At 42.7% G+C, this 13,992-nt stretch overlaps 1 protein-coding gene across 1 annotated transcript in view; it reads left to right on the top strand.

Moving 5' to 3' along the window:
- LOC139557747 (vasopressin V2 receptor-like) overlaps positions 1-8,673 on the top strand; it is a 61,851-nt gene extending 53,178 nt beyond the window's left edge. The window contains exon 8 of the mRNA XM_071372896.1: positions 8,370-8,673. Within this exon, the coding sequence (XP_071228997.1) occupies positions 8,370-8,587 (218 nt within the window). The 3' untranslated portion in view covers positions 8,588-8,673. The remainder of the gene's footprint in view (positions 1-8,369) is intronic.
- Positions 8,674-13,992: the final 5,319 nt, after the last annotated feature.

The raw sequence follows: 13,992 nt of genomic DNA, 5'->3' as shown, positions 1-13,992 counted from the left end.
AATCTACAAGAGACACACATTTCATGTTCCAATTCACAGCATAACATACAAAGGCATTTCATCATTAAGTCCTTTTGGAAACAATGTCTGGAGGGTGAAAATCCAAAAACATTCTCTTTTACTCAGAGTATTATTAATATCACCTCCCCTGTCTGATATCTTAACTTTCTCTATGCCACAAAATCTAAAGGTGGAAATGTCATGCTTCATGTCATTGAAATGTACAGCGACTGGATAATCCCTGTCGTTTCTCCTGATTGAACTTTTATGTTCACTAATTCTCTGTTTGAGAGAGCGGGTGGTTTTACCGACATAACAGAGCCCACATGGACATTTAATAATGTAAATAACATGGGTGGTGGAACACGTAATAATGTCATTTATTTGGAACCTTTTTCCTGTGTGTGGGTGACAGAAATATAGAGGGGGAATATATTACAAATAAAATGTAAAAACAATCACAAATAATCTTTTATATTATTAATATCAAACACCGCATTAGCATGAGAAGAACTTACCAGTCCAAAACAATGTCCTCTCCGTTCAAAAAATATGCTTCCATTTGAGTCATGGTCGCTAACTGAGTCATCTTCCAAAAGCATATGTTTCACTTTCACGATCAATTTCCTCTATAATTTTTTCTACATTCGTATATCTAGTCTTAGATTTAGCTTTCCCTGACTTATTCGCCATGATGTTCGATATATAAACATCTGAAGATGCGTGTTACTGAAACAGTGCTGTGCGTAATGAGTATGGCTCCTTCCAGTATGAATCTTCAATGGCGAATGACGGTCTTTACGCCGGAGTTTACTACATGGGTTGGTCTTCCAAAACACAAACATTACATATTGCCGTTTACCTCTGCTCATTGGCTATCTACCCAGCTAGATTTCAAGACGATCAGTGGTCATTGGGTTAAAATACAGTCAATCAACGAAACAGCGGTCATATAATTGGTGCACAATACGGTTTCTTTGGGTCAATACGTCCCGCGAAATGACCCATCAAGTTTGGTTGTGTTACAAACAAACAATTGATTGCAAGGAAACCAAATATGACTGGATAAAGTCAGGTTTAGTCTGTGTATTTACGTCGAATGTTTCGTCGAAAATTGAATGACACGAAATTCAACGAGATAAGCGTTCACAAAATGTTTCGTGTTAGGCTATAAAAATGGATTTAACCGAACAAAATACCATTCATTGTGTAACAATGAGCCTTGGGATTGCAAACAGAGCAAGATCTTCAAAGGTAAATGATTTATTTCATTGCAATCTGTGATTGTTACGCCTGTGCTGGTTGAAAAAGTATTTTGGTATGGGACTCTGTGCTCAGATAATCGCATCGTATTCTTTCGCAGTAAATCCTTTTTTAAATCTGACAACGTAGTTGGATTAGCAAGATTCTAGGCTTTTGAAGCATGTGAGACACTTGTATTTTCAGGAATGTTTAATATGACTATTTGTGGCGATCACCGTATGTTGTCGAATTTAAACCCGCATCCGGTATCCGTAGATCAGAGAAGTTAACTTAGAGTTATTTATGCAACTTTAGTTGTGATTCAAAGGTTGGGCTATATGTTTAGATTTTTTGTACATTCTAAGGCTGCATTTCAAATTATGATTTGATAAAAGTCGCATGAAAGGCATGAGCTCTGCTCTGTTTCTTACGCAGGCTGCACACACTTCATCAGTCTCTCATTCACAATTTGACAAGCACTTGATAATGCCTCGAATTTCCCGGTGGCATCCCCCTTGTGTGGCTGTAATGCCCCCTAATCCATGCCTTTTGCGGACAGTGGCCGTTGTGCCCTGGGCTGAATATAATAATTATAATTCCCTTCTACCGGCTGCGTGCTCTGAAGCACCTTTCACTCACATGGCTCTCTCAGATATCTCAATTATTATTGGCCAATGCCCGTCACGTGATTGGGTCTTTCTCACTGCCCACTCTTTATTTTGTCAGCCAACAGGTGAGTAGGCCTGATGAACAGCAAAAGCACTAGCCTATGTCAATCTACAATTCCCTATAGTAAAAAAATCGACCTAATCTATTGGTCAACTTGTCCTTCTGTGTGAGAAATAAATATTCCAAACACTCTGGGACAGTTGTGGGGCTGATGCAACAGATCAGAAGGTTTAGCTTAAAATGTTGATAAACTATTAAGCTATTTCTTCACATTATAAGAGCAGCAATATGCACACGGCAATAAGGGCGAATGTTCCAAAATTCAATCAATTAGTGGGAAAACACCATTCTTAAAAGTGATCACAAATGCATGTAATGCTTAATTAAAAAACTTCTTCAGGATCGGTGGGTCCCCTGCGGGACAGTTTAGCTAAAGTAGGCTAATGCGATTAGCATGAGGTTGTAAGTAACAAGAACATTTCCCAGGATATAGACATATCTGATATTGGCAGAAAGCTTTAATTCTTGTTAATCTAACTGCACTGTCCAATTTACAGTAGCTATTACAGTGAAAGAATACCATGCTATTGTTTGATGAGAGTGCACAGTTTTGAACATGAAAAGTTCTTAATTAACAAATTAGGCACATTTGGGCAGTCTTGATACAAAACTTTGAACATAAATACAATGGTTCATTGGATCAGTCTAAAACTTTGCACATAGACTGCTGCCATCTAGTGGCCAAAATCTAAATTGCACCTGGGCTGGAATAATACATTATTCCCTTTCTCTTGTATTTCAACAATGATGGTACAAAAAAAATACAAAAAAATGTTATTTTTTTCTTTGTATTATCTTTTACCAGATCTAATGTGTTATATTCTCCTACATTCCTTTCACATTTCCACAAACTTCAAAGTGTTCCCTTTCAAATGATGCCAAGAAAATGCATATCCTTTTTTCAAGGCCTGAGCTACAGGCAGTTAGATTTGGGTATGTCATTTTAGGCGAAAATTGAAAAAAAGGGTCTGATCCTTAACATAAAGGTGTATTTTTATGGTGTATTTTCTTCCCCAAACTAGAAACTCACGCCGCCTACGTATACCAGTTAGGCTCTACACCGGTTGTAAAGCGGATAATTGTGCTTAATTTTAAGAAGTTATTTGGCCACTTTAGTTGTGATACAAACCTTATCAAAACATATAGGTCTATGGGCTAGGCTACATGAGGTGTGATACTGACCTTATTAAAACATATAGGCCTATGGGATAGACTACATGAGGTGTGATACTGACCTTATTAAAACATATAGGCCTATGGGCTAGGCTACATGAGGTGTGATACTGACCTTATTAAAACATATAGGCCTATGGGCTGGACTACATGAGGTGTGATACTGACCTTATTAAAACATATAGGCCTATGGGCTGGACTACATGAGGTGTGAAACTGACCTTATTAAAACATATAGGCCTATGGGCTAGGCTACATGAGGTGTGATACTAACCTTATTAAAACATATAGGCCTATGGGCTAGGCTACATGAGGTGTGATACTGACCTTATTAAAACATAGAGGCCTATGGGCTGGACTACATGAGGTGTGATACTGACCTTATTAAAACATATAGGCCTATGGGCAAGGCTACATGAGGTGTGCGACTATGATTTTTTTTTATTCTAAAAAAGGCATGCTCTGTTTCTTGCCGTACTGCACACAAGCTGGGCATCATTCACAAGTGATAGGCAAATATTTTCACCGATCAGACTATTCTTGATTTAATCTTGTCTTTACATATACTAAATAATATATGTGTGAAATTAGAATGGACCATTATCATGCACCTGTCTCGGAACGGGCAGGGGAAAAAATACATGTCATCTATGCACTTAAATAGCGAATGGAGGACACTTTTCCCGTGGTTCATTTTTATGCCAGCCAGGTAGGCTATACTCCTGTTGTAAAGCAAAGCAACGTGCTTAATATTAGGAGAGTTGAGAAATAAATATAGTCGGCCTAGCCTATAAAAAGCGAATGGGATCCTCCTCTTTTTAATAGAGGCCTTCAAAACTCTGTTTTCTCACGCAAATGAATAGCCTAAAGAAATGATGCGCAACATTAGCTCATGGGCTCTCATTAAATCAAATCAAACTTTATTTGCCACATGCGCCAAATACAAGTGTAGACTTTACTGTGAAATGCTTACTTACAAGCCCTTAACCAACAGTGCAGTTCAAAAATAAGAAAATATTAGTAGGCTAAGTAGGCTAAAATAAAAAGTAACACAATAAGAATAACAATAACGAGTCTATATACAGGGGGCCCCGGTACCGAGTCAGTGTGCAGGGGTACAGGCTAGTTGAGGTAATCTGTACATGTAGGTGGGGGCGAAGTGACTACATTTACATTTACATTTAAGTCATTTAGCAGACGCTCTTATCCAGAGCGACTTACAAATTGGTGCATTCACCTTATGACATCCAGTGGAACAGCCACTTTACAATAGTGCATCTAAATCTTTTAAGGGGGGGGGGGGGGGGGGGGGGGGAAGGATTACTTTATCCTATCCTAGGTATTCCTTAAAGAGGTGGGGTTTCAGGTGTCTCCGGAAGGTGGTGATTGACTCCGCTGTCCTGGCGTCGTGAGGGAGTTTGTTCCACCATTGGGGGGCCAGAGCAGCGAACAGTTTTGACTGGGCTGAGCGGGAACTGTACTTCCTCAGTGGTAGGGAGGCGAGCAGGCCAGAGGTGGATGAACGCAGTGCCCTTGTTTGGGTGTAGGGCCTGATCAGAGCCTGGAGGTACTGAGGTGCCGTTCCCCTCACAGCTCCGTAGGCAAGCACCACAGCTCCGTAGGCAAGCACCGACTATGCATAGGTAACAAACAAACAGCGAGTAGCAGCAGTGTACAAGAAGCGGGGGTGGTCAATAGAAATTGTCCAGTGGCGATTTTTATGAATTGTTCAGCAGTCTAATGGCTTGGGGGTAGAAGCTGCTGAGGAGCCTTTTGGTCCTAGACTTGGCGCTCTGGTACCGCGTGCCGTGCTTTAGCAGAGAAAAGTCTCTGACAATCTAATTTGCTTTCCTCTGACACCACCTATTATATAGGTCCTGGATGGCAGGAAGCTTGGCTTGGTGATGTACTGGGCCGTTAGCACTACCCTCTGTAGCGCCTTACGGTCAGATGCCGAGCAGTTGCCATACCAGGCGGTGATGCAACCAGTCAGGATGCTCTCGATAATGCATCTGTAGAACCTTTTGAGGATCTGGGGACCCATGCCAAATCTTTTCAGTCTCCTGAGGGGGAAAAGGTTTTGTCGTGCCCTCTTCACGACTGTCTTGGTATGTTTGGACAGTGATAGTTCGTTGGTGATGTGAACATCAAGGAACTTGAAACTCTCGACCCGCTCCACTATATCCCCGTCGATGTTAATGGCGGCCTGTTCGGCCCACCTTTTCCTGTAGTCCCCGATCAGCTCCTTGGTCTTGCTCACATTGAGGGAGAGGTTGTTGTCATGGCACCACACTGCCAGTTCTCTGACCTCCTCCCTATAGGCCGTCTCATGGTTGTCGTATTAAGTGTTTGATTTGATTTTCCATTACGTTTGTATTGATGTCAGAATGATTAGAGGGACAATAGAGTGCCGAATTTGACTGAGGTCATGACCGCCGGTGTGTCGATAATGTGGTCACCGTAACAGCCCTACACATAAACACGCACACACACAGAAACACACACTGAGCACACGGAGCACACTGAGCACACGGAGCACACGGAGCACACGGAGCACACGGAGCACACGGAGCACACTGAGCACACGGAGCTCCTCTGTATGTCCAAAAACACCCTGGAGTTTGCCTTAGATTTCCATACAGAGTGAATTTGATTCCTTTCAACCTCTAGACCCCAAGTCGAAATCTAAGTTTAATTTTGGGAATAAATCTATGGTGAATATAATATTTTAGTCATTGAGGTCAAAATAAATATTATCTTCTCTTCATATCCAGAACAGTGGAGGTTGGTGGGAGGATGTCTCATAATAATATATCTAACGCATGAAAACCAAGTGTTTGGTTATACCTGTCCATTTATCCCATTGCATCCATTACTATGAGCACTTCCTCTGATTTAAAACTATAATTTATGTAACACCACCGTAACATAACTCAACTAGCACTCTGTCAAGTGTTGGAGAGAAAGCCTATGTTGTTGTCCCAGTTAAGCTGGCAGTGCATGGTAAAGCAAAGCAGAGCAAATCAATAAGCCAAGTCATTACTAACAGTACAGCTGCCTTCCAACTTCTAAACGCTGGCTTTCTTTTTTCTTTTCTCATCTGAAGCACAGAACACAGAACACACCTCAGTGTCAGTAAATGACCTGTTTTCATCCCCTGCTGCTTGCACACCCCTTACAGGTGTTCACATTTGTGTCCTAGAGGCAGAGGAGGTCAGTGCAGAGAGGGAGGAGGTCAGTGCATAGTGTCCTAGAGGCGGAGGAGGTCAGTGCAGAGAGGGAGGAGGTCAGTGCAGTGTCCTAGAGAGGGAGGAGGTCAGTGCAGTGTCCTAGAGAGGGAGGAGGTCAGTGCAGAGAGGGAGGAGGTCAGTGCAGAGAGGGAGGAGGTCAGTGCAGTGTCCTAGAGAGGGAGGAGGTCAGTGCAGAGAGGGAGGAGGTCAGTGCAGAGATGGAGGAGGTCAGTGCAGTGTCCTAGAGGCGGAGGAGGTCAGTGCAGAGAGGGAGGAGGTCAGTGCAGTGTCCTAGAGGCAGAGGAGGTCAGTGCAGAGAGGGAGGAGGTCAGTGCAGTGTCCTAGAGGCAGAGGAGGTCAGTGCAGAGAGGGAGGAGGTCAGTGCAGAGAGGGAGGAGGTCAGTGCAGAGAGGGAGGAGGTCAGTGCATAGTGTCCTAGAGATGGAGGAGGTCAGTGCAGTGTCCTAGAGGCAGAGGAGGTCAGTGCAGAGAGGGAGGAGGTCAGTGCAGTGTCCTAGAGGCAGAGGAGGTCAGTGCAGAGTGTCCTAGAGAGGGAGGAGGTCAGTGCAGAGAGGGAGGAGGTCAGTACAGTGTCCTAGAGAGGGAGGAGGTCAGTGCAGAGAGGGAGGAGGTCAGTGCAGTGTCCTAGAGGCAGAGGAGGTCAGTGCAGAGATGGAGGAGGCCAGTGCAGACTGTCCTAGAGAGGGAGGAGGCCAGTGCAGAGTGTCCTAGAGAGGGAGGAGGCCAGTGCAGAGTGTCCTAGAGAGCGAGAGAGGGAGGAGGCCAGCGCAGATTGTCCAACATAAAAACTGAATATCAGAAGTTAGAAGTGGACAAATTAAATAGGTAAAGTTTCAAGGTTTTTGTTCCAGAAGGAAATTTACAGGACGTGTAATAGTGCCAAAAACTGGGGAATCGTGAACAGTTAGTTTCCGTACTGAATACTGGTACTATTATATATACATTTTTCTCTGTTGTTCCCAAAGAGAAGTAGGGGATTCATGACCTTTACCTCTCTATTGCGGTGTCCCAAGTGGCACAACCTCGTCGATCCTTTTCACGGATGGGCTATTGCAGCAGCCGACTGGAGATATATTCAATGTCTGATTTGTTATTGCTACCCATCTACCAATCACGTCCCTTTATGAGCCTTTCGAAAAGCTCCCTGGTCTTTGTAGTTGAATCTGTGCTTGAAATTCAGTGCTTGACTGAGGGACCTAACAGATGTTGTATGTATGGGGGACAGAGGAAGGAGTATTCATTCAAAAATCATGTCAATCCCTATTATTTCACACAGAGTGAGTCCATTTAACTTATGTGATTTGTTAAGCCACATGTTACTTCTGAACTACACTGAAGAAAACTAGAAACGCAACATGCATCAATTTCAAAGATTTTGCAGAGTTACAGGACATCAGTCAATTGACATGTAATTGACATGTATTCATTAGGCCCTAATCTATGGACTTGGCAGGGGCGCAGCTATGAGTGGACATGGAGGGCATAGAACCACCCACTTGGGAGTCGGGCACAGCCAATCAGAATGAGTTTTTCCATACAAAAGGGCTTTATTACAGACAGAAATACTCCTCAGCACCCCCCCCCCCCCCCACCACCCGGCAATCTCACAAGTGAAGAAATCAGATGTGGAGGACCTGGACTGCCATGGTTACGCGTGATCTGCGGTTGTGAGGCCGGTTGGATGTACTGCCAAATTCTCTAAAATGACTTATGCAATGACTATATTTTAGTTCTTTAATTTCTATTAATTTGTAAAAATGTGTTGAGTTTTCTTTGCACTTTGACATTATGGAGTATTTTGTGTAGATTAATGACAAACAATCAGAATTACATCTGTTTCAATCCCACTTTGTGGCGCAACAACATGTGAAAACAGTTCAACTGTAGACTTTCTACAGGCTCTGTACAGTATATGCCTTTGTCTTGCCGTGTGTGGGTGTGTCTTTGCGTCATGTGTCCTCTCTCTCTATGTAGGCGTGGCGTTCACCATCCTGATGCTGCTGGCCAGTCTGAATTCATGTACCAACCCCTGGATCTACACCTTCTTCAGCAGCTCTGTGTCCAGGGAGCTGCAGGCCCTCCTACGCTGCAGACACAGAGCCTCCCGCAGGGGCTCCATACCTGACGACTCCACCACCACACACACCTCCACCACCACACACACCTCCACCACCAAGGACAGCCTCTACTGACACACACACGTACAGTACCAGTCAAAAGTTTGGACACACCTACGCATTCAAGGGTTTTTCTTTGCTATTTTCTACATTGTAGAATAATAGTGAAGACATCAGAACTATGAAATAACACATATGGAATCATGTAGTAACCAAAAAAAGGGTTATCTCAAATATATTTTATATTTGAGATTCTTCAAAGTAGCCACCCTTTGCCTTGATGAAAGCTTGCACACTTTTGGCATGCTCTCAACCAGCTTCACCTGGAATGCTTTTCAAACAGTCTTGAGGGAGTTCCCACATATGCTGAGCACTTGTTGGCTGCTTTTTCTTCACTCTGCGGTCCAACTCATCCCAAACCATCTCAATTGGTTGGGTGATTGTGCCATGTCATCTGAAGCAGCCAGGTCATCTGAAGCAGCATTCCATCACTCTCCTTCTTGGTAAAATAGCCCATACACAGCCTTGAGGTGTGTTGGGTCATTGTCCTATTGAAAAACAAATGATAGTCACACTAAGCGCAAACCAGATGGGATGGCGTATATCACTACAGAATGCTGTGGTAGCCATGCTGGTTAAGTGAGCCTTGAATTCTAAATAAATCACAGACAGTGTCACCAGCAAAGCACCCCCACACCATCACACCTCCTCCTCCATGCTTCACGGTAGATCTCACAAAGACACGGCGGTTGGAACCAAAAATCTCAAATTTGGACTCATCAGACCAAAGGACAGCTTTCCACCGGTCTAATGTCCATTGCTTGTGCTTCTTGGCCCAAGCAAGTCTTCTTCTTATTGGTGTCTTTTAGCAGTGGTTTCTTTGCAGCAATTCGACCATGAAGGCCTGATTCACACAGTATGCTCTGAACAGTTGATGTTGAGATGCGTCTGTTACTTGAACACTGTGAAGCATTTATTTGTGCTGCAATTTCTGAGGCTGGTAACTCCAATGAACGTATACTCTGCAGCAGAGGTAACTCTGGGTCTTCCTTTCCTGTGGCGGTCCTCATGAGAGCCAGTTTCATCATAGTTCTTGATTGTTTTTGTGACTGCACTTGAAGAAACTTTCAAAGTTCTTGAAATTTTCCGCATTGACTGACCTTCATGTCTTAAAGTAATGATGGACTGTCGTTTCTCTTTGCTTATTTGTGCTGTTCTTGCCATAATATGGACTTGGTCTTTTACCAAATAGGGCTGTCTTCTGTATACCAACCCCACCTTGTCACAACACAACTAATTGGCTCAAACGCATTAAGAAGGAAAGAAATTCCACAAATTAACTTTTAACAAGGCACACCTGTTAATTGAAATGCATTCCACGTGACTACCTCATGAAGCTGGTTGAGAGAATTTCAAGAATGTGCAAAGCTGTCATCAAGGCAAAGGGTGGCTACTTTGAAGAATCAACATTTTTGTAACACTTTTTTGGTTACTACAAGATTCTATATGTGTTATTTCATAGTTTTGATGTCTTCACTATTATTCTACAATGTATAAAATAGTAAAAATAAAGAAAAGCCTTGAATGAGTAGGTGTGTCCAAACATTGACTGGTACTGTATATACACACATGTAGCTATATAGAGAAGACACAAGCACAAAATACACGCACACCACCGAGAACAGCTTGTACTGTCTGTCTGTCTGTCTGTCTGTCTGTCTGTCTGTCTGTCTGTCACACACACACACACACACACACACACACACACACACACACACACACACACACACACACACACACACACACACACACACACACACACACACACACACACACACACACACACACACACACACACACACACACACACACACCTGACCATCGTACAGCCCGCACTGACCACAACATGGAAACAAGGACAGCTGTGTTATGGCCGGGAAGGAAGGACCCTATGAAATATCACCTGTCTGTCTGCCCCTTCTGTCTCCTCACCCTCTCACCGAGGAGGTTGTTATTGAACGAGAGGAAAAACGTGAGTGACACATGAAATACAGACCTAAACAGCATGGAATATAAACGTACTGTACATTGATTCATTTGAGGCTACTGTCTCTACATCTCTGTTTCTGTCTAAACAGAATTGTACAATTATAGTAGGAATGTGATTCCCTTCACGGCTAGTCACTTCACCCCATGCAAGAGAACAGGAGGAATGGACTGCATGCCTAACGTACAAAGCTCACTACGGCTATGCAGAGAGAGAGAAAGAGAACTGGAAAGGACGTTTCTTGGAAGAAGAACAAACACAGGATGACAGGGATATTACAACTCTGAGAGCAATCCTTCGAGAACAGTCAGAAGAGTGAAAGCATTATGGATAAACTTCAGTAAATCAACTAAATGGATTCTAAATGCATGCTTGAGGTGGAATTCAGAATTCATCAACTCAAGTTTCAAGAACAGAAAGAAAGAAAGAACAATGGTGACTTGTGAAAGGCTGGGGAAGAGAGAAGAAACACTCAACGATGCAGTAACATCAGGCCTAGAGAGGTATCTGAATAAATGATATGAGAGGGAGAGGGAGAGGGAGAGGGAGAGGGAGAGGGAGAGGGAGAGGGAGAGGGAGAGAGAGAGAGAGAGAGAGAGAGAGAGAGAGAGAGAGAGAGAGAGAGAGAGAGAGAGAGAGAGAGAGAGAGAGAGAGAGAGAGAGAGAGAGAGAGAGAGAGAGAGAGAGAGAGAGAGAGAGAGAGAGAGAGAGAATTAAGTTAACAGGCCAAGGCTTCAACAATGAGCTGTTATGTGATTATATTTCATACAGATATGTAGTACTTGTTAGAAGTGCAACACCACCCTTATATCTGAGTGTCATGTGTATAACTCATAAACACAAGGAAACGTGACTCTTCACACATTGGCCGCGAGACACACTGAGGTGCACAACAATGAATTAACTTCTGTAAATAACATGATAAATATTTGAAAATAAAGATATCACATTGCTAATATGCAGTGATGACCATATCTTGGATATATGGTGTCAAGTGCACGCACAAGTAATAACACAGCGTATAAAATAAATAAAGGAATTGATCGAACGCAGACCACACAACAAAGGAAACTACAAATATAACTTTTTGCAACAGCACACACCAGTGTACGACCATTCCATTTAAATTGATTAAAATTGTATAATATATTTATTTAAAGTATGTCAGAGGAACAGTACGATCATTAGTATTTATAAATTGTGTAAGAGATTATGATGAATGCATGTACGATATCTATCCTATAATTGTAAAGGCTCCGACAGAGATGTACTTGAGAAAAGTGATACAGAACAAAAAAGACAAAATACCAAATATTTTAATACTACAGTATCTATATAGGAAACAAAGCATAATCACATGTTCAGGTCTTAAGCACAGTAACAATGCAGATTACATTTCTAAGATAAATTTAGCATACTTTAGTAGGCCTAAAATGACTTCTATTGTTTAAATATACAGTGGGGAGAACAAGTATTTGATACACTGCCAATTTTGCAGGTTTTCCTACTTACAAAGCATGTAGAGGTCTGTAATTTTTTATCATAGGTACACTTCAACTGTGAGAGGCGGAATCTTAAACAAAAATCCAGAAAATCACATTGTATGATTTTTAAGTAATTAATTTGCATTTTATTGCATGACATAAGTATTTGATACATCCGAAAAGCAGAACTTAATATTTGGTACAGAAGCCTTTGTTTGCAATTACAGAGATCATACGTTTCCTGTAGTTCTTGACCAGGTTTGCACACACTGCAGCAGGGATTTTGGCCCACTCCTCCATACAGATCTTCTCCAGATCCTTCAGGTTTCGGGGCTGTCGCTGGGCAATACGGACTTTCAGCTCCCTCCAAAGATTTTCTATTGGGTTCAGGTCTGGAGACTGGCTAGGCCACTCCAGGACCTTGAGATGCTTCTTACGGAGCCACTCCTTAGTTGCCCTGGCTGTGTGTTTCGGGTTGTTGTCATGCTGGAAGACCCACCCACGACCCATCTTCAATGCTTTTACTGAGGGAAGGAGGTTGTTGGCCAAGATCTCGCGATACATGGCCCCATCCATCCTCCCCTCAATACGGTGCAGTCGTCCTGTCCCCTTTGCAGAAAAGCATCCCCAAAGAATGATGTTTCCACGTCCAGGCTTCACGGTTGGGATGGTGTTCTTGGGGTTGTACTCATCCTTCTTCTTCCTCCAAACACGGCGAGTGGAGTTTAGACCAAAAAGCTCTATTTTTGTCTCATCAGACCACATGACCTTCTCCCATTCCTCCTCTGGATCATCCAGATGGTCATTGGCAATTTTCAGACGGGCCTGGACATGCGCTGGCTTGAGCAGGGGGACCTTGCGTGCACTGCAGGATTTTAATCCATGACGGCGTAGTGTGTTACTAATGGTTTACTTTGAGACTGTGGTCCCAGCTCTCTTCAGGTCATTGACCAGGTCCTGCCGTGTAGTTCTGGGCTAATCCCTCACCTTCCTCATGATCATTGATGCCCCACGAGGTGAGATCTTGCATGGAGCCCCAGACCGAGGGTGATTGACCGTCATCTTGAACTTCTTCCATTTTCTAATAATTGCGCCAACAGTTGTTGCCTTCTCACCAAGCTGCTTGCCTATTGTCCTGTAGCCCATCCCAGCCTTGTGCAGGTCTACAATTTTATCCCTGATGTCCTTACACAGCTCTCTGGTCTTGGCCATTGTGGAGAGGTTGGAGTCTGTTTGATTGAGTGTGTGGACAGGTGTCTTTTATACAGGTAACGAGTTCAAACAGGTGCAGTTAATACAGGTAATGAGTGGAGAACAGGAGGGCTTCTTAAAGAAAAACTAACAGGTCTGTGAGAGCCGGAATTCTTACTGGTTGGTAGGTGATCAAATACTTATGTCATGCAATAAAATGCAAATTAATTACTTAAAAATCATACAATGTGATTTTCTGGATTTTTGTTTTAGATTCCGTCTCTCACAGTTGAAGTGTACCTATGATAAAAATTACAGACCTCTACATGTTTTGTAAGTAGGAAAACCTGCAAAATTGGCAGTGTATCAAATACTTGTTCTCCCCACTGTAGAATGAGAGCATCAAATCAAATCAAATCAAAAAAAAATTGACACAGGCGCCAAGTACAACAGATTACAACCTTACCGTGAAAAAAAAATAAAAAATAGAGTTAAGAAAATATTTACTAAATAAAGTAAAGTTTTAAAAAAGTAACAAAAATAATCCTTAGTGTATTATGGTGAAACTATCATTCCGTTGATATCAGGATCCAAATTAGCCTGGTCTCAGATCTGATTGTGCTGCTATGCCAACATCTATGGTCATTGTCATGGCAAGGCAGACCAAACAGATCTGGGACCAGGCTAGATCCAAGTCACTCACAGCCAAACAAAGTGCCTGTATTGTTGTAGCAGCAATGTAATATATAGTAGAGAGA

This window comes from Salvelinus alpinus, chromosome 28 (assembly GCF_045679555.1).
Source record: "Salvelinus alpinus chromosome 28, SLU_Salpinus.1, whole genome shotgun sequence".
NCBI lineage: Eukaryota > Metazoa > Chordata > Actinopteri > Salmoniformes > Salmonidae > Salvelinus > Salvelinus alpinus.
The sequence above is the reverse complement of the archived record's forward strand: the minus strand, read 5'-3'. Positions and strand labels throughout refer to the sequence as shown.